This window comes from Heptranchias perlo, chromosome 31 (genome assembly GCF_035084215.1).
Source record: "Heptranchias perlo isolate sHepPer1 chromosome 31, sHepPer1.hap1, whole genome shotgun sequence".
In the NCBI taxonomy this organism is placed as follows: domain Eukaryota; kingdom Metazoa; phylum Chordata; class Chondrichthyes; order Hexanchiformes; family Hexanchidae; genus Heptranchias; species Heptranchias perlo.
This window is the reverse complement of record NC_090355.1, coordinates 27,406,278-27,427,794: the sequence shown is the minus strand read 5'-3', so window position 1 is coordinate 27,427,794 and position 21,517 is coordinate 27,406,278. Positions and strand designations below refer to the sequence as shown.

The 21,517-nt window shown below is 42.7% G+C and overlaps 1 protein-coding gene across 3 annotated transcripts in view; it reads right to left on the bottom strand.

Moving 5' to 3' along the window:
* The window catches only part of rapgef1a (Rap guanine nucleotide exchange factor (GEF) 1a), a 184,142-nt gene that overhangs the window by 7,455 nt on the left and 155,170 nt on the right, over positions 1–21,517 (bottom strand). For all 3 annotated transcript variants that reach the window (XM_067969799.1, XM_067969797.1, XM_067969798.1), the window contains 7 exons: positions 20,089–20,274; positions 19,577–19,661; positions 18,857–18,951; positions 16,133–16,211; positions 14,481–14,582; positions 4,963–5,060; positions 138–266 (listed from right to left, as the gene is read on the bottom strand). In XM_067969799.1, the coding sequence (XP_067825900.1) occupies positions 138–266; positions 4,963–5,060; positions 14,481–14,582; positions 16,133–16,211; positions 18,857–18,951; positions 19,577–19,661; positions 20,089–20,274 (774 nt within the window). The remainder of the gene's footprint in view (positions 1–137; positions 267–4,962; positions 5,061–14,480; positions 14,583–16,132; positions 16,212–18,856; positions 18,952–19,576; positions 19,662–20,088; positions 20,275–21,517) is intronic.

The following is a 21,517-nucleotide window of genomic DNA, read 5'->3' as shown; positions in this document are numbered from 1 at the left end:
TGGATCTAAACCAGCAATGGTTATGTAGCTAGTAGTGTGGATCCAAGATCACCAGTTTGCTTCATATCTATACATCTCTTCAGAGTGAAGTAAAATTTTATGGAAATTCAGTATTCCTAGGGCTCATGAATACTTACACTTGCTGGAAGCGTCGCATACTGTCCAAGATATTAAACTGCTGCCATCGTTTAGAAAAGTTGATTTTTCCATCAATTAGATCTGGGTTGCCAAGGTGCACAAAGGTCAAATCCTGTAGAATGAGGCCCCTTTAGAAATAGAAGAGGGGTAAAGATCAAATGTTTTCTGCAAGCTACCTGCACAGAATGTGACTTCAGGCTAAGAAACAGAACATGAAATAAATTCCTGGTACAGTTTACAGTATGTTTGCTGATGACATTGGTGTAATTCCATGTTTTGCCAAGTCTCAAAACATTCTGCAACTCATTACAAACCTGGATTATCACAAGGATAATAAATTTTGATCAAGTTAATCCCCACCAACTTGAGATTGGTTACTACTTTCTGTTCATACTAAGAAAAAAGTTACCTTGAGGCAAGATGCAATTTTAATTCCATCTTGCTGGTCAATGGTATTAAGTGGTTGCTGCTAAACACATGATCTCATGGTTAGCACTGACCAATCAGAAAGCCAACAGAAACCCAGTGAGTCAATCATTCTAAGATGCATATTTATAGATACACACAAAGACGTGTTAACCTCCAGTGATGGTGCACACAGGGAGTCGAGGTCAAGTATAGTCTTCAGGTGAAGCAGGGTTATAGGGCAGAGGATAACTGTTTGACGAGGGCAGGCAGACCGACCTAATTAAGTCCCCATTTTACAGTCATACATAAGAACATAAGAAATAGGAGGAAGTAGGCTATACGGCCCCTCGAACCTGCACTGCCCTCAACAAGAACATGGCTGATCTTCGATCTCAACTCCACTTTCCCGCCTGATCCCCATGTCCCTTGATTCCCTTAGTGTCCAAAAAATTATCTATCTCACCCTTGTATATATCAACGACTCAACATCCACAGGACTCTGGGGTAGAGAATTCCAAAGATTCACAACCCTCCGAGTGAAGAAATTCCTCCTCATCTCAGTCTTACATGGCCGAGCCCTTATCCTAAGACTATGTCCCGTAGTTCTAGACTGTCCAACCAGGGGAAACAACCTCTCAGCATCTACCCTGTCAAGCCCCCTCAGAATCTTGTATGTTTCAATGAGATCACCTCTCATTCTTCTAAACTCTAGAACTTTTAGGCCCATTCTACTCAACCTCTCCTCATAGGACAACCCTCTCATCCCAGGAATCAATCTAGTGAACCTTCATTGCACCACCTCTAAGGCAAGTATATCCTTCCTTAGATAAGGAGACCAAAACTGTACACAGTACTCCAGGTGAGGTCTCACCAAAGCCCTGTAGAAAGACTTCCTTACTCTCGTTCTCCAACCCCCTTGCAATAAAGGCCAACATACCATTTGCCTTCCTACTTGCTTGCTGTACTTGCATGCTATCTTTGAGTTTCGTGTACAAGGACACCCAAATCCCTCTGGACACCAACATTTAATAGTTTCTCACCATTTAAAAAAATATTCTGTTTTTCTATTCTTCCTACAAAAGTGAATAACCTCACATTTCCCCACATTATACTCCATCTGCCACATTCTTGCCCACTCACTTAACCTGTCTATATCCCTTCGCAGACTCTGTGTCCTCCTCACAGCTTAATTTCCCACCTAGCTTTGGATACATTACATTCGGTCCCTTCATCTAAATCATTAATATAGATTGTAAATAGCTGAGGCCCAAGCACTGACCCCTGCAGCACCCCACAACATAAGAACATAAGAACATAAGAAATTGGAGCAGGAGTAGGCCAATCGGCCCCTCGAGCCTGCTCCGCCATTCAATAAGATCATGGCTGATCTGATCCCAACCACAAATCTAAAGAACACAAGAAGTCGGAGCAGGACCCGGCCACATAGCCCCTGGGCCCTCTCCGCCACCCACAGGGCATTGACCGATCCGAACTCAGCTTCATGTCCAATTTCCTGCCCGCTCCCCATAACCCCTAATTCCCTTTACTTCTAGGAAACTGTCTATTTCTGTTTTAAATTTATCTAATGATGTAGCTTCCACAGCTTCCTGGGGCAGCAAATTCCACAGACCTACCACCCTCTGAGTGAAGAAGTTTCTCCTCATCTCAGTTTTGAAAGAGCAGCCCCTTATTCTAAGATTATGCCCCCTAGTTCTAGTTTCACCCATCTTTGGGAACATCCTTACTGCATCCACCCGATCAAGCCCCTTCACAATCTTATATGTTTCAATAAGATCGCCTCTCATTCTTCTGAACTCCAATGAGTAGAGTCCCAATCTACTCAACCTCTCCTCATATGTCCGCCCCCTCATCCCCGGGATTAACCGAGTGAACCTTCTTTGTACTGCCTCGAGAGCAAGTATGTCTTTTCTTAAGTATGGAGACCAAAACTGTATGCAGTATTCCAGGTGCGGTCTCACCAATACCTTATATAACTGCAGCAATACCTCCTTGTTTTTATATTCTATCCCCCTAGCAATAAAAGCCAACATTCCGTTGGCTTTCTTGATCACCTGCTGCACCTGCATACCAACTTTTTGATTTTCTTGCACTAGGACCCCCAGATCCCTTTGTACTGCAGTACTTTCCAGTCTCTCGCCATTAAGAAAATAACTTGCTCTCTGATTTTTCCTGCCAAAGTGCATAACCTCACATTTTCCAATATTATATTGCATCTGCCAAATCTCCGCCCACTCACCCAGCCTGTCTATATCCCCTTGCAGGTTTTTTATGTCCTCCTCACTCTCTACTTTCCCTCCCATCTTTGTATCATCTGCAAATTTTGATATGTTGCACTCGGTCCCCTCCTCCAAATCGTTAATATAGATTGTAAAGAGTTGGGGACCCAGCACCGACCCCTGTGGAACACCACTGGTTACTGGTTGCCAGTCCGAAAATGAACCATTTATCCCAACTCTCTGCTTCCTGTTTGATAACCAATCCTCCACCCATGCCAGAATATTACCCCCAATCCCGTGATTTTTTATCTTAAGTAATAATCTTTTATGTGGCACCTTGTCGAATGCCTTCTGGAAGTCTAAATACACTACGTCCACTGGTTCCCCTTTATCCACCCTATACGTTATATCCTCGAAGAACTCAAGCACACCCCCCAGCCTGCCAACCTGAAAATAACCCGTTTATCCCTACTGTTTTCTGTCCGTTAACCAATCCTTTATCCATGCTAATATATTATCCCAATCCCATGAGCCCTAATCTTATGTAACAACCTCTTACTTGGCACCTTTTCAAATGCCTTTTGAAAATCCAAATATACTACATCCACTGATTCCCCATTATCTATCCTGCTAGTTACATCCTCAAAAAACTCTAATAAATGTAAAACACAAATCCTTATTTTTATATTTCCATTTTAAATTCCTACATCCATATTTATGACGGAAACAGCCTATGTAAACTTGAAACACTAATTATTCTCTCCTGCAGTTTCCATTATAAATGTGGACATAGAAATGTATAATGAAAAAAGTTGACAGGGAGTGCATAAAATACAAGATTTTGAATATGGTTATCCCATGATGTTGGTTATCATTTGTCAGATGATATGCTGTTCTATAATGACAGGAGTGTTGCTCCATTTTTAAAAAATTCGTTCATGGGATGTGGGCGTCGCTGGTGAAGCCGGCATTTATTGCCCATCCCTAATTGCCCTCGAGAAGGTGGTGAGCCGCCTTCTTGAACCGCTGCAGTCCGTGTGGTGACGGTTCTCCCACAGTGCTGTTAGGAAGGGAGTTCCAGGATTTTGACCCAACGACGATGAAGGAACGGCGATATATTTCCAAGCACGATGTACAAAGAGGAATAGAAGAATACGCTGATAGGGTTAGATGAAGTAGGGTTGGAGGAGGCTCATGCGGAGCATAAACACTGGCATAGACCAGTTGGGCCGAATGGCCTGTTTCTGTGCTGTAATTTCTATGTAATCTATGTATTATTTTATAAGGTGGTGGCCTTGGCTCAGTGGTAGCACTCTTGCCTGAATCAGGTGGTTATGGGTTCAAGTCCCACTCCAGAGACTCGAGCACGTAATCTAAGCTGTCACTTCATCAGTGTAGTACTGAGGGAGTGCTGCATTGTTGGAGGTACCTTCTTTTGGATGAGAGGGTTAAACTGAGGCCCTATCTGCCCTCTCAGGTAGATGTAAAAGATCCCATGACACTATTCGAAGAGGAGCAGGATGAAGGGAGAAGGAAAAGGCCACCTTGGGGCTTTGTGAAGAGGTCAGAACTGCATGAGTGGTGAGGAGACACAGTTGGAGAGAAACAGCAGTCTCAGGTGAGTGGCGTGGAAACATCCACAATCTAGCTTGGATATGTAATTGGAAAGACTGAGTTAAGTATAAGTATGTTTAAAGCATGGCAATTAGTGAGAGAGAGAAGTAAGTGCAACTTCCTCCAAGTACAGAACGTGTGCACTATTGTGCAAGATTATATATAAATGTGTCTAAGAACGATTGAATCAATGGGGTTTCTGATTGGTCAGTGCTAACCATGTTGCATTATCCGCCACATGCCTAGCGGCAACCAGATTACAAAATCAAAAGAGGAGCCACTACACTTACCAGCACCTGCTGCCTGATTGAAGTACTAACAATACTGTTTTGGCTAGTGCTCCTTGTCTCTAATTATTTTATTCCCAAATGGCACATCAGTTTCTGTTGGCAGATTTTCCAGGGATGAGCAGCAATTGTGCCCAAGACTTTCAGTTGCTATATACTACGGTCAACTTTTGACCCAGCAAATTCCGACTCACCGTGAGGAACAACGTATTTTAGTTTTAAGACTGCATTCCTCCTTCAGAACACAGATGAATTAAGCAAGCCATTCCAATACTTACAGATATGGTATACAGGGTGGTTCCACCTCTGCCAAAGCAGCTCGATATGCTCGGAACGAAGAGGAGCTATCAATGAGTGTACAGTACTCAGCCAGACCCTGAAAACAAAGTGAAAGTTAGTTTGTCAAACAATACCAGTCATGTGCCTGCAGCATCCAGTTGAAGTGCTCAAGGCTTTCATACCCCTTAGCTATCCTCTAATTTATGGCACTTTGGATAGGGAGACATGACTTGCTTCATTGTAGGGTAGAAATAATTTTGAAAGGAATATTATGTTGTATCAAAATATGGTCAAAAATTGAACAATGTTGCAATAATCAGCATAGTACTGAAAATGTTCAATATTGTAAGTGAGCTAGCAAAAACTGTGACGACTTCTGATATGAAGATACTGGTGTCTAAAGTTTACCTGGGAATTTAACAAGTCAGGAGTAGCATTATCTATTTTATCTCCCTGCAGAAACCCATTCATTTTAGGGAGGATTCAGGGCACATATTTTATCAAAAGAGGAAAAAGCGAGAAGTAGCTAATAACAGTTTTCAGTGTTACAAATAAAATCCAAACAACAAAATATTGATTACAAAAAAGGGTATTGAAAGCTATTGAAAGGATACAGAAGAGCGAGACCAGAGCGGGGATATAAACAGCGCGGAGAGAGCGGGAGTTCAGTCGGTGAACGTTGGGAAAGAGCGAGACCAGAGCGGGGATATAAACAGCGCAGAGAAAGCGGGAGTTCAGTCGGTGAGCGGCGGGAAAGAGCGAGACCAGAGCGGGGATATAAACAGCGCGGAGAGAGCGGGAGTTCAGTCGGTGAGCGGCGGGAAAGAGCGAGACCAGAGCGGGGATATAAACAGCGCGGAGAAAGCGGGAGTTCAGTCGGTGAGCGGCAGGAAAGAGCGAGACCAGAGCGGGGATATAAACAGCGCGGAGAGAGCGGGAGTTCAGTCGGTGAGCGGCAGGAAAGAGCGAGACCAGAGCGGGGATATAAACAGCGCGGAGAAAGCGGGAGTTCAGTCGGTGAGCGGCGGGAAAGAGCGAGACCAGAGCGGGGATATAAACAGCGCGGAGAAAGCGGGAGTTCAGTCGGTGAGCGGCGGGAAAGAGCGAGACCAGAGCGGGGATATAAACAGTGCGGAGAAAGCGAGACTCTGAGACCAGCAGCAGAGTTCGGGGTGACGTCACCAGTCAGAAAGTGACGCGGCACAGGGGAGGCAGCTGATTGGTGAGTAGGTTCAGGTGAGTATTTCTACCATTTTACTGTAAGTAAAGTAAGAAAGGGAAGGTCTGCAGGTTTTATAGCGGGTAGTGTTTTTTTTTAGTGAACCTCGGTCCCTGGTATAGTTAACATTTTCTAATTTCAACGTAATTTAAAAGGGGTAACTAAGCTAAAGCAAGTCATGGCAGCAGACCTCGCAACCGTGATATGCCCCTGCTGCAAGATGTGGGAAGTCATGGACACTACCAGTGTCCCTGCCGACCACGTGTGCAGGAAGTGTGTCCACCTGCAGCTACTGACCGATCGTATCTCGGAGCTGGAGTTGCGGGTGGATTCACTGTGGAGCATCCGCGATGCGGAGAAACTCGTGGATAGCATGTTTAGCGAGTTGGTCACACCGCAGGTAAAGGGTGTACAGGCAGGAAGTGAATGGGTGACCACCAGGCAGAGTAAGAGGTGCAGGCAGGTAGTGCAGGGGTCCCCTGTGGCCATCCCCCTCTCAAACAGGTATACCGTTTTGGATACTGTTGGGGGAGATGGCTCACCAGGGGAAGGTGACAGCGGCCAGGTTCATGGCACCGTGGCTGGCTCTGCTGCACAGGAGGGCAGGAAAAAGAGTGGCAGAGCTATAGTGATAGGGGACTCGATAGTAAGGGGAATAGACAGGCGTTTCTGCGGACGCAACCAAGACTCCAGGATGTAATGTTGCCTCCCTGGTGCAAGGGTCAGGGATGTCTCGGAGCGGCTGCAGGACATTCTGGAGGGGGAGGGTGAACAGCCAGTTGTCGTGGTGCATATAGGTACCAACGATATAGGTAAAAAACGGGATCCTACAAGCTGAATTTAGGGAGTTAGGAGTTAAACTAAAAAGTAGGACCTCAAAGGTAGTAATCTCAGGATTGCTACCAGTGCCACGGGCTAGTCAGAGTAGGAATGACAGGATAGCTAGGATGAATACGTGGCTTGAGAGATGGTGCAAGAGGGAGGGATTCAAATTCCTGGGCCATTGGAACCGGTTCTGGGGGAGTGGGACCAGTACAAATTGGACGGTCTGCATCTGGGCAGGACTGGAACCAATGTCCTAGGGGGAGTGTTTGCTAGTGCTGTTGGGGAGGGTTTAAACTAATGTGGCAGGGGGATGGGAACCAATGCAGGAAGTCAGTGGGAAGTAAAGTGGTGACAGAAACAAAAGGCAGTAAGGGAGAGTGTACAAAACTTGACCGGACAGATGGTCTGAGAAAGCAGGGCAAAGACCAAGGGAAGTCTAGATTAAACTGCATTTATTTCAATGCAAGAAGTCTGATGGGCAAGGCAGATGAACTCAGGGCATGGATGGGTACATGTGACTGGGATGTTATAGCTATTACTGAAACATGGCTAAGGGAGGGGCAAGACTGGCAGCTCAATGTTCCAGGGTACAGATGCTATAGGAAAGATAGAGCAGGAGGTAAGAGAGGAGGGGGAGTTGCCTTCTTGATTACGGAGAACATCATGGCAGTAGTGAGAGGGGATATATCCGAGGGTTCGCCCACTGAGTCTATATGGGTAGAACTGAAAAATAAGAAAGGAGAGATCACTTTGATAGGATTGTACCACTGACCCCCAAATAGTCAACGGGAAATTGAGGAGCAAATATGTAAGGAGATTACAGACAGCTGCAAGAAAAATAGGGTGGTAATAGTAGGGGAATTTAACTTTCCCAACATTGACTGGGACAGCCATAGCATGGCTTGGATGGAGAGAAATTTGTTGAGTGTATTCAGGAGGAATTTCTCATTCAGTATGTGGATGGCCCGACTAGAGAGGGGGCAAAACTTGACCTCCTCTTGGGAAATAAGGAAGGGCAGGTGACAGAAGTGTTAGTGAGGGATCACTTTGGGACCAGTGATCATAATTCCATTAGTTTTAAGATAGCTATGGAGAATGATAGGTCTGGCCCAAAAGTTAAAATTCTAAATTGGGGAAAGGCCAATTTTGATGGTATTAGACAGGAACTTTCAGAAGTTGATTGGGAGAGTCTGTTGGCAGGCAAAGGGACGTCTGGTAAGTGGGAGGCTTTCAAAAGTGTGTTAACCAGGGTTCAGGGTAAGCACATTCCTTATAAAATGAAGGGCAAGGCTGGTAGAAGTAGGGAACCTTGGATGACTCGGGAGATTGAGGCCCTAGTCAAAAAGAAGGAGGCATATGACATGCATAGACAGCTGGGATCAAGTGGATCCCTTGAAGAGTATAGAGATTGCCGGAGTAGAGTTGAGAGAGAAATCAGGAGGGCAAAAAGGGGACATGAGATTGCTTTGGCAGATAAGGCAAAGGAGAATCCAAAGAGCTTCTACAAATACATAAAGGGCAAAAGAGTAACTAGGGACAGAGTAGGGCCTCTTAAGGATCAACAAGGTCATCTATGTGCGGAACCACAAGAGACGGGTGAGATCCTAAATGAATATTTCACATCGGTATTTACGGTTGAGAAAGGCATGGATGTTAGGGAACTTGGGGAAATAAATAGTGTTGTCTTGAGGAGTGTACATATTACAGAGAGGGAGGTGCTGGAAGTCTTAACGCGCATCAAGGTAGATAAATCTCCAGGACCTGATGAAATGTATCCCAGGATGTTATGGGAGGTTAGGGAGGAAATTGCGGGTCCCCTAGCAGAGATATTTGAATCATCCACCGCTACAGGTGAGGTGCCTGAAGATTGGAGGGTAGCAAATGTTGTGCCTTTGTTTAAGAAGGGCGGCAGGGAAAAGCCTGGGAACTACAGACCGGTGAGCCTGACATCTGTAGTGGGTAAGTTGTTAGAGGGTATTCTGAGAGACAGGATCTACAGGCATTTGGAGAGGCAGGGACTGATGAGGAACAGTCAGCATGGTTTTGAGAGGGGAAAATCATGTCTCACGAATTTGATTGAGTTTTTTGAAGGGGTAACCAAGAAGATAGATGAGGGCTGTGCAGTAGACGTGGTCTACATGGACTTTAGCAAAGCCTTTGACAAGGTACCGCATGGTAGGTTGTTACATAAGGTTAGATCTCACGGGATCCAAGGTGAGGTAGCCAATTGGATACAAAATTGGATTGACGACAGAAGACAGAGGGTGGTTGTAGAGGGTTGTTTTTCAAACTGGAGGCCTGTGACCAGCGGTGTGCCTCAGGGATCGGTGCTGGGTCCGCTGTTATTTGTTATTTATATTAATGATTTGGATGAGAATTTAGGAGGCATGGTTAGTAAGTTTGCAGATGACACCAAGATTGGTGGCATTGTGGACAGTGAAGAAGGTTATCTAGGATTGCAACGGGATCTTGATAAATTGGGCCAGTGGGCCGATGAATGGCAGATGGAGTTTAATTTAGATAAATGTGAGGTGATGCATTTTAGTAGATCGAATCGGGCCAGGACCTACTCCGTTAATGGTAGGGCGTTGGGGAGAGTTATAGAACAAAGAGATCTAGGAGTACAGGTTCATAGCTCCTTGAAAGTGGAGTCACAGGTGGATAGGGTGGTGAAGAAGGCATTCAGCATGCTTGGTTTCATTGGTCAGAATATTGAATACAGGAGTTGGGATGTCTTGTTGAAGTTGTACAGGGCATTGGTGAGGCCACACTTGGAGTACTGTGTACAGTTCTGGTCACCCTATTATAGAAAGGATATTATTAAACTAGAAAGAGTGCAGAAAAGATTTACTAGGGTGCTACCGGGACTTGATGGTTTGACTTATAGGGAGAGGTTGGATAGACAGACTTTTTTCCCTGGAGAGTAGGAGGTTAAGGGGTGATCCTATAGAAGTCTATAAAATAATGAGGGGCATAGATAAGGTAGATAGTCAAAATCTTTTCCCAAAGGTAGGGGAGTCTATAACGAGGGGACATAGATTTAAGGTGAGAGGGGAGAGATACAAAAGGGTCCAGAGGGGCAATTTTTTCACTCAAAGGGTGGTGAGTGTCTGGAACGAGCTGCCAGAGGCAGTAGTAGAGGCGGGTACAATTTTGTCTTTTAAAAAGCATTTGGACAGTTACATGGGTAAGATGGGTATGGAGGGATATGGGCCAAGTGCAGGCAATTGGGACTAGCTTAGTGGTATAAACTGGGCGACATGGACATGTTGGGCCGAAGGGCTTGTTTCCATGTTGTAAACTTCTATGATTCTAAGAGAGCAACCAGAATGATTGAGGGGATGGAGGAATTGGATTGTGAGGAGCGATTATGCAAATTGGGCATGTTCTCACTGGAAAGGAGAAGGTTGAGAGATGATATGATTGCTGATCTTGGGATTCTAAAGGGACTAGATAATGTAGACCATGATGAACAGTATTACCTTGTCTAGAACAGCAGAGCCAGGGGACATGGCCTGTGCTTGAAGGGGGGTTAAATTCAAAACTAATCTGCAGAAACATTAGTTCAGTGAGGTAAATCTGTGGTACAGGCTCCCTAAGGAGAAGGTGGAAGCAGATAGTCGATTAATTCAAATTAGATAGATTTCTTTCAGAAAATAATATTTTGTGATACAGTATATGAGTAATTTGAGACATGACATATGGTAAGTGCAGCATGCTTGGGAGGAACAGATGACTGGACCTGTGGTTCCCAAAGTTCTCCACCACTAGGGGTTTTCCTCGCATTATATCTGGGTCTGTTGTAGACTCATTGATAGAGACTGATTGCTATGATTAGTCAACAACTCCACGATTGTTGTATCATGTGACTACCAAGATGGTAGAAGGCGAACTCGATGGGCCTTGGTCTATTTTCGTCTAGCGGTTCCTATGTATTCTTAAAACCCCCAAATTACCACAGTGCAGTAAGAGAGGCAGAGGTGCAGGCCTTGGAACAGGTAACCTGCTCTCCTCTTCAGGCCGTGTGGTCTGATGAGACCAAAGGAAGGAAAACACAACATGTGAATCCCAAATTAAGGGGTTTTACTATATTTGTTCAGTCTTATGGTAAAGCTGGAGATTTCTACTTAAACTGGATTTAAACAGAATTAATGCTTAACATATTATTCATTTTATTTCTATTTTTGTTTTATCTCATTCATTTTGTATCTTTTCTTGTACTCCCTACTTTTAATCCATCTGGATGTTTTTCCTTGTGTGCTCATTATAATTTTCTTTGTTGTATTCTAAGGGTTCTTCCACTTTGGCTTTCTTTTTTTTTTAAAACCTCTCCCAGTGCGGTCTTTCTGGTACATGCTTCTATTAGTGCAGTTTCCATTTGTTTTGGTAAGGTGGGTGCCTGACAGATGCAAAAACCTGCTCAAGAGTCTCCAAACCAAGTGACTGAGAAATCAATTATGGAGTGAGTTCTCACACTCTCTGTAGGGACACATTCCACTTACCTGGGTCCAGAGAGCTACAGGTGGCAAAAGCCAAGGCTCACTGACTCTATTCCCCACCCCCCCCACCCTCATCAAGTTTGCAGGAGTGGTGCTACGGTTAACCTGCTAAAACCACACATCTTACCAGCACAGAATACTGATAAGCTTATCCAGTTAGAACTACCCTACGCGTTAGAGCACTGGTTTGTGGGAGTGGGAAGAATCTCAGCCCCCGGTTACAGGTCTATCTGCCAGGTCCCATTTATTAGCCAGGCTGGTTGGATACAACAGTGGCTTGGAGTACAACAGACAAATTGAGACTGTTTTCTTTAGAACAGAGGAGATTAAGGATGATTGATGTTTAAAATTATGAAGGGACATAGTAGATAGAAACAGACTGTTTCCAGTGGTTGAGGGGCCTGGGACAAGGGATCATAGATATAAGATTAAATGTAAGAGATCCAGGACAGAGCACAGGAGAAACTTGTGATTTTACATGGAGGGTTGTGAGGCTGTGGATTGCACTAGCAGAGCTAGTGAGTGAAGCAGAGACCATGTCAACAGTTCGGAATAAATTAAATAGGTGGTGGAAGAAAAAGGGAATAAAGAGAGAGCACATGGTATTAGGACTATACCTTATATGAAGGATAAACACCAAAGATCGGTTAGGCTTTTTCCATATTGTAATTTCTATGCCATTCTACATCTGCCTGGCTCAGGTATCAGATTGTTGAGTCCACAATGGAGAGTTGATTCAATCCTAATCTTCCTTTAGCAGGTGTGTTATCCTGGAGCCAGTGAGACAACAGATACCCCACTTATCTTTACCGCTCCCCCCATGAGAATCGTTAATTGCTTATTAGACAATTGACAAACAAAGGGTTAGCATGGCAGCTCCTAGACAGTGTTGCTAGGCAAACAGCAGATACAAGGAACACTCAGTCGCCTTAATGAGCAATTCAGCTTACCTTAGAACGAGTGCATTGCCGCTATCCTGCTGACATCAGTTTGCCCATTCCTCACAAAACTATGCTTTCACCAGTTGTAGGTGCAGTGGTTTAGCAACAGCTGCCTTGCATCTCTGCAATCCGATCATGGTTGGCTCAGACTTTTTGGCCCGTAAGCATATGGTCTCATAACTGGCGTTCAGACAACACTGTCTAGCAGCTGCCATGCCAGGCCTCAGTTTTGTCAGCTACGTGGCGGGCATCTGCTTTCAGCATGGTGAAAGGATCTACACAGGACATGTACCACCAAGCGCTTTGATGTTCTAGGTTCCAAATCTATGCTGTCTACCAGACTTACTTGTCACCAGTTGCTTAATCTAGGTCTTCAGGAGCAAGGGATGTGCTTGTTGAGAATGCCTCCCTTCCATGGTAACAAGTCACAGGTCAATGTATTTCTTGAAACTTATCCTGTAGAATTTATCTATTCTGCTATAAATGTCTTCAGTCCTTTTCCTTAGTCTTCAACTTGGTACCAATCTTATTTTTTCCTAACACTGTTTCATTATCTTTTTCATTTACTATCTCATTGGCGGCCTCCTCCTCTCTCTCCAAGTTCAATTTAATTCAAAGCAAGGAAACTGAGCTGACTGGACTGGGCAATTGGACACCATTTTGACCCAAGTGGAAGTGGTTTTGATGCCACTTCGAACCCACATAAGAGCATCATTAACAAGCAAGTTTGATTGAGAAAGAGGATTTAAAATTTGGTGGAGATTTGTGAATTCCAAGGAAAACCCACAGCCACAGACTTCTCCTCAAATCTTAAGGATTACATTTTTACAACTGGCATAGCCCAGAAAACTCTTATTTTTAAAAACATATTCATATCTTTTTAAAAATTGAATCCATTTTGCCCATTGCAAGACAGAAAAGTGGAAACTTGGGAGTTGTGATCCGTTAAAACAGGATCCTGTGGGCATGAATTTTCTGAGAAATGTTTACAATTTTCTGGTCACAGACTTAAAAATCAAGAAATATCACAGCGAGCCCCACCAGAACTGATAACTTTTCTTTCTCTTTCAAATTGAGAATGATCTGCTGTGTATATCCTACACTTTATTTTTATTCCTGATTTCCAGCATTCATGGCTTCTTTCCAACTTCAAAAGTGTTATTTTGGTGGTGGTGAAAAGCAGCACATGACTGAGATTGAGACAGGGTGTTAGACACAGTTCAGTAAAGGAAACTAAACTCAAGAGCTGAAAAACATTACTGTGTAATTTGCATGTATTTTAAGCTGCATACAACTGTGACAACAGAAGCAGATGTAACCCTGCAGATATATTTGTGCCAAACTAAGTTGGCATACTAGGAGTAACCTTTTAAAATCAGCACACTGCATTTACTGAAAATGCTTTTGCTATTACAGAGCTCTGGCTGCTCCATGGTTAGGTTTAATTCTTGCTGTTGAATAATCTGCAATGGTTCAATTTATCTTCCAGGGAGTTCTGTGTTCAAGTTGAAGGGTGGCAGTGCTGAAGAACAGAACATTTTTTCCCCTCTTTGCAATCAGTGACCATATCAACCACTCTCAGCTGATATGTATTATGGGATGGACACTAGTCAAGTGCCGTTACCATATCCTGATCATGTACATCAACCCCAACTCTGGGGTAAAAAGCATCCCTTATTTCATCAAACTGACGTCTCCATTATCAGCTATCCAGTGGGACTCTACAATTAGTAATCTATTCAATCAATTCATTTCCAAAGCTTCCCTTTATTAAATTTAGTTTCTTGATTGAAATATACATGGAAGTATGCATTCATGAAATGTCATACAGACATGATGCTGCAGCAGCCACATAAAATTGGGATGACAGCATAAACCTAAATATAGCTTATTGCTGCCCTGAGGGTACTTTGCTCAAATTTATGGATTAGCGTCTGTCATTGCAAGGATTGAAGCCTGAACATTTTGTCACATACTCATTTGCTAAATTGAATCAAGCACAAAAAGGCCTGAAGAGACAGGAAGGGCCTTACCTCTGAAGTCTGCTTCTGCCATTCCAGCCTACGGATGGGTGCCGAGTCTAATGCAGACAATATAGCCAGGTATGAATTAAAATTATTCAGTTTGCGTAAGTGCTAAAAAGGAAAAAAAATGTTTAAATTTCAGCACATGTTGCAAGGATTTCAGAGTTACATAGCTAAATGGATATTTCTGTGACATCTAGATTTTTCTTTTCATGGGAATAATTTCTTCTCCTTCAATGCAAGAAGCTTCTACTGATGCTGCATTATAATTGGCCATGAGAAATTCCACAACAGTGTCTGCTCTGTACCTATCAGCATGTAGGGAACCGTGAGTATGACCTATGTCTGGTTGCTCAGTGGCACAGCATGTTAAAAACATAAGAAATAAGAGCAGGAGTAGGCTATATGGCCCCTCGGGCCTGCTCAGCCATTCAATAAAATCACAGCTGATCTTCAACCTCAACTCTACTTTCCTGCCCGATCCCCATATCCCTTGATTCCCTTAGTGTCCAAAAATCTATTGATCTCAGTCTTGAATATACTCAACCACTGAGCATCCACAGCCCTCTGGGGTAGAGAATTCCAAAGATTCGCAACCCTGAGTGAAGAAATTCCTCTTCATCTCAGTCCTAAATGGCTGACCTCTTATCCTGAGACTATGCCCCCTAGTTCTAGACTCTTCAGGCAGGGGAAACAGCCTCTTAGCAGCTACCCTGTCAAGCCCGCTCAGGATCTTATATGTTTCAATGAGATCACCTCTCATTCTTCTAAACTCCAGAGAATATAGGCCCATTCTACTCAATCTCTCCTCATAGGACAACCCTCTCATCCCAGGAATCAATCTAGTGAACCTTCGTTGCACCGTCTCTAAGGCAAGTATGTCCTTCTTTAGGTAACGAGACCAAAACTGTACACAGTACTCCAGGTGTGGTCTTACCAAAGTTCTGTACAATTGTAGCAAGACTTCCTTACTCTTGTACTCTAACCCCCTTGCAAGGCCAACATTCCATTTGCCTTCCTAATTGCTTGCTGTACCTGTATGCTAACTTTGTGTTTCATGTACATGGACACCCAATTCCCTCTGAACACCAACATTTAATAGTTTCTCACCATTTAAAAAATATTCTGTTTTTCTATTCTTCCTTCCAAGTGAATAACCTCACATTTCCCCACTTTATACTCCGTCTGCCACCTTCTTGCCCATTCATGTTAAAGCTGCAATGTGCTGTACCACTGCACAGCAGTTTATGAAAACTTACTGATGGTGCATTTCGCATTAAACACAATTGTGAGTGATTAATTGAAAAAAAACAGCCTGATTCATACCATGCTCTTCACCTGGCTGGAAACTTGCACTTGAAGTATTATTTACTTCTCAAAGTAATAATGAAAAGTCAACATGCATAATTAAAATAAATTTATATTCTGAAATACACACAGTCCCTCCTACAAACAGGTATTTCACATGTATAAAATTGCACTATGTTTTAGTTTAGTTCTTGAGCAGCCACACATCACCACCCAAGTTGCAAGATATTCCAGTATATGCAGATTAAGTCACATTCGTTTATAAAGAGTCCTGCAACTCTCAGTATTAATGATCTTGACAGCAGTGGGATGTTACAATGAATGTAGCTCAAACCATGTACCAGTTTACAAACCTTCATAATTTTGATGAACTTTAGGAGCAGCCGTTCTCGATCTTGTGCTTTTTCCTGTTGAATAATTATCGACCGTACCCTGAGAGAGATCAATAGGATTTAACAAATGAAAATACAATATCGTAATTCAGGATAGAGCAACCATCAGCTTTTAACAAAGTTGCAAAAAAAGCGTGTGGGGGGGGGGGGGGGAATTATCACTGCAGTGAAAGTCTTTTTGACGAAAACATTTTTGGACTAATTTTTAAAAAAATAGTTGACATAGCTCCTTGGGCAACTGCATCATGTAGTGTGGTGCTGAGCTATACAGAGCACAAGGTCCCAGACCTGATCACTGGTGGTGTGCTTAGTTAGCTGATCTCAACTGCCAATGCACCAAGATTGACCTCAATGCCCCTGGGATAATTTTGGGGGTGGGGGGGGGTGGAAAGAGGGGAGAAAGAGAGGAAAAACAGCTTTTCCCTTACTGGAAAATGCCTGTGTATTGACATCAAGTGAAGACAGATCAGGCTCAGCTGCAATGTCCTCTGTGGGCACATAGCCTTCTTGATATTCAATGTTTGGGCTCACACATGGTGAAGGGCCACCTGATCAAGGCACTACACAGCAGCTAACATCTGTGGAACTATAGTCCAACAAGTCAGCATCTTCAGAATAAAACTGAGGGGAGAAGAGAAAGATTAGGTATGGTGGGCAATGTGACACTCCTAATGAACTGTGCCATGGAGTGGGCAGCATGTGAGTTCTTGATCCCATACATGCCGCGATGGGAAGGCATGATCTGAATGTCAGGCATTTCCTCCCAGAAAGGAGGAGTGAAAGCATTGCAGGTCAATCACCCTAAGCTCCTTTCATTTATTACTTATGTATGTGTATGGTCTATTCAGTTTATGTGGGCCCTCTCTTTTCTCTTCATCCCCACCCTCCCCACATTCAGGACTCATGATTTACAGAATCATAACATTTTAAAGCACAAGAGAAACCATTTGGCTGACTGTGCCCATGTCAGCTCTCTTAAAGTCCCTTTATCATGCAACTTTCCCCATATCCTTTCAAATGTTTCTTTTTCAAATATTCACCAATTTATTAAAATATTATGGATTCTGCTTTCTGTCCTGTTTCGGGTAGGTCACTCCATGTCATAACAATCCTCTGCATTAAAACACATACTCCAAAGCCATCCCTTCATGCTTTTGGTGAAGATCTGAAATTTATGCCTCGAAATACAGACTCAATGACCACTGGAAATAGTTTTCCAAATTTACCTGTTCAAAACTTAATTTTGAACACCTCTACCAGGTCCCCTCTTAATCTGTTCTGTTGCAGTGATAAGAGTGGCAGTTTAGCTAGACTCTAAACACTCTCTAGTAAGTCTGTTCTGTACCTTTTCTATGGCCTTAACAATCTTGCCAAAGTAAGGTGCCCAAATATTCAATCTGCAACCTAACTGATGATTTGTATAGGTTCAGCAATACTTCTTTACTTTTGTATTCTACACCCTAATTATAAAATCTAAGATCCCAAGGCGTTTATTTTTTAAAAACATCTGTCAACTTGTCCTCTCACTAAGATTTTTGTATTTGAAACCCCCCCCCGCCCCACCACAACGTGTCTCTGTTCCCTTTCTTGTTAAAAATTTTACCATTTAGAGTATATTGCTCCCCGTTCATCTTCCTGAAATGCATCACTTATCATTTCTCCATATTAATTTTTATCTGACATCTATCTGCTCAATTTACTAACCAGTTCAAGTCCTCCTGAATCTTCAGTTAACGTTTATCTAGGTCTCCAGTATCACTTACTCCATTTGCCAAAATAAGATGTGAGGTCTACAATCTTTGCACTAATGCAGATTTTGGGATCTTGCTGCGCAGGGGTACAAGGTAAGTAGCAGCGTGGCGAGATCCTGTCACCATGGGTTGGCTGGAGAAATACGGTATAGCTCAAAGGATGTATCTAGGGTAGTTGCATTAAGCCTACTTAGGACACAGTGTAGCTAAAAGGTTTTGTTTTTGTTCCAGTGTGAAATGTTAACACTACAAAATTCAATTCCCAGTTGAATGCACAATAATTTGAAAACAGTGAGGAAGGAGAAGGATGCACAATTTCAGAGCGAGGTAGACTTGTTGAATTTTTACAAAGTCACAAAGTTCACAAACATACTACATGATTACCAATTTTGCATTTTGTAAGAGGATGAGATTGGTGAAAATAATTTAAATTTTCATGGGGATGATTACAAACATTTTAAATTCTCCATGTTAAGTGAGCGGCCTCTTGAATCTGGCTATCTTCTAAATCCCCTTTGGATTTTATTATTTAATCTCTCCTACCACTTCTGGCATCAAATGCTACTACAAGTTAATCATGGAAGTAGTGTGGCTTCAATCAAATAAATTGTGAAAGTTGTCATCAGCCACTGTACATAAAGAGCCACCTCTGATGCTGCTTCAATCCCACAAAAGGCACTCGTTTAAGTGTAACACATCTGAGTATTTAAAGTTTACATGGTAACATACATATCACGTGTATGACAACGTACCACAAGATAATTTTCTGGATTGCACTAAAGTGAGACTAGCTCTAAGGAGACAGGTCACAGGAAATGATCACACTATAAAAAGGTGCAACAAAGCCATCACAGAGTTGCCTTCTAGAAAACCACAACTTTGGTTCAGACTGGTCAGAGGCTGAAAGAACTGAGAAATATTGCCTCCTCCTCACCAATAGGACATGTTGTTGAAGTGCTCTGTAAACTGCGTTAGGTTTGGACTCTTCTCTTCATTCTGTTCTTTGGCCCAGAGTAAAACCTCAGGGATCTGTCATTAAGAGAAGTGATAGAAAAGTGAGATGAAGGCAGCCAAAAGATTTGCTAGTCTGGCAGCATATTATTAGATCAGGACCATGATGTACTCTTGCTTTCAAAAATGTGGCACAAAGGAACCATCAATGGAATATTTATTTTTACATCACCGATGTTAACTGATTTGGGGGGAGGGAAAGAAGAGAACAAAAAGTTGTCCTACATTTCATTTATGAGAGTCTCCTACTGGAAATGTTCAGACATAGTCTTGCCTCCAACATTATACCCTCTCTCTACAAACCAGGACCATACCACAGTATCAACAATCTTCACTGGGCAATTGTTTGTACAATAAATCTCAAAAGCAGAAACTTCTGCTTGTTGCTCAGTTGTCTGATAATGCAGGTGTCTATTACGGCTCACTTCTGCTGATCTGATCTTATTCTTCTACTCAATTGAACCCTTTGACTTCAAATTATCTGAAACCGGCTTGCTGTTTCTTCAACTGTTCAGATAAATAGAACAGTGCTGCGCTTTATTTGACAGCTAATCTCATGTCAACGCAAAGCATGAAAATGTACAAATCTGTTAGATTGTCACAGAACACAGACCCATCCAAATATTCCCCTTCGGATCATTACCTCTATTTTGTAGAACAGCTCGGCATCCAACAGTGTCAGCTGCTCTGCAATCTCATGACTGTGAAAGTCGTGAAGGGTTCCAGGCCTGCAGGGAAAATACAAAGACATTAACCTGTGGGTTATAGGAAATCACACGGACAGAGTGGATTCTGTTTTCATTCAACATGTCTCTTCTTCCACCCCCCCAACCAAGAATGTAATTGAGACCGCCCATTTCCATCTGCTTATTTTAGTTTTTCTAAACAGCTATTCCAGTAACTTACAAATATGCTTTGAGGAGGCCTGTAACCTCATTTATTGGCAGCTTTTTTCTTGGAACTCTTTTCAAACATATCGTCTCCCCACATTTCTGTATACACTGGGCATGTTACACCGCAGCTTGCTTCACAGGTGCAGGTACTTATTCCTCATTTCTGTTCTCAATATTGACACATTTACAACACTCTTCTGTATAACCCAGAGAACAGCATGAAACTCGGAGCATATATTTTAAAGTATCATACAATTCCTACCTTGCTGCTACCCCTCGTGCAGCCAACGGCTTCATCAAACTAGCGTATTTCACAGTTTTCTTCTGATCTACCTTATCCAGAATATTCTTCCGTAGAACCCGGGCCAGACTCAGCTCACCACTGCACACTAAACGGAACACGAGTTCCATCAGCAACTTCAGGATGTCATCCGATAGTTCCACCAAACTGGAAAAGGACACACCAAAAAGGAATTGATCAGATGACATTCATCACGTACAGCGTAAAGACAAGAGCAGTCAGAAGGACAACGTTCATTTTGCAGTCAGAATCATAGAAAGGTTTCAGCACGGAAGGAGGCCATTCGGCCCATCGAGTCCGTGCCAGCTCTGTGCAAGAGCAATCCAACTAGTCCCACTTCCCCGCCCTAGCCTCGCAGTTCTTGAATATTTGCTATGCTTCAACATAGTTAGAAAGCAGACTTCTGAAAAATGCACATGAAAAAATTAATGGGAATGTATAAAAAAACCAAGATCACTGGGATACTTTTAAATTAGATATTGGCATACCAAATTTACAGAGTACAATATCACTAGTTGCCAATCATATGAACTCCCTTAATATAGCTATTAAATCGAGATGATCACTGTCATTTAATGCCACAAACGTAAATGCCAAGGCAATTGTGATTAGGTTTATGCTCGATTGTCTCACCATTCCCTGAACTAGTTTCCCAGATAACAGTCAAACAGTAAATTTTACTATCGTTTTGATAAACTCAAAAGGTTTGAATTATAGATCTGAATTACAGACCTCATTATAGCTCATCTGGGGCTACTTAATGGTCCGATCCTCACACAACTAATCCTCCTTGCACTATTGGTGAGAGAACAGAAGCTTCAATTTTTATATTGAAAATGAGAAATCCTTCAAGTCATGCAAAATTATTCTCTGAACTAGCATCTACACATTTCCCAAATTCTACAAATTGCACTTTTTGGTAAATGTATTCTGCAAAGTAGGTATGCTTTGAAAACTGTAAAGACATTCAGCATACAGAAAGGTTAAAGTTATTCATTCAGAAACAGGATCCAGTTCTGTGCTAATCAATATGGCCCACGGTATTACAATTGGAACCACCAGAGATGCTAGAGGCCTGTTTGATTGCTCTTACATAATTCATTCAAAAAATCCAATAAAACAGCACTCAATACATTTAATCCATTAATGCAAAGTTGCAAGTGGAGCTGGTGACATTAATTGTCAAGTATGAAATCGTGCACATTTCAGAATGTGGGGGGAGGGATGGGTGGAACTACCACTTTGTGATGAAGTGCTTTGGAGGTCCAAAGCGCACTAATGTTGCCCTCTCTTTGAAGTTTCTTGTTCATTTGTGTAAGGTTCATAAGGCACCGACCACCCTGCTAAGAGAAGGCAGCAATCTGTTCCGACGGTGTGTAACCAGCCAATT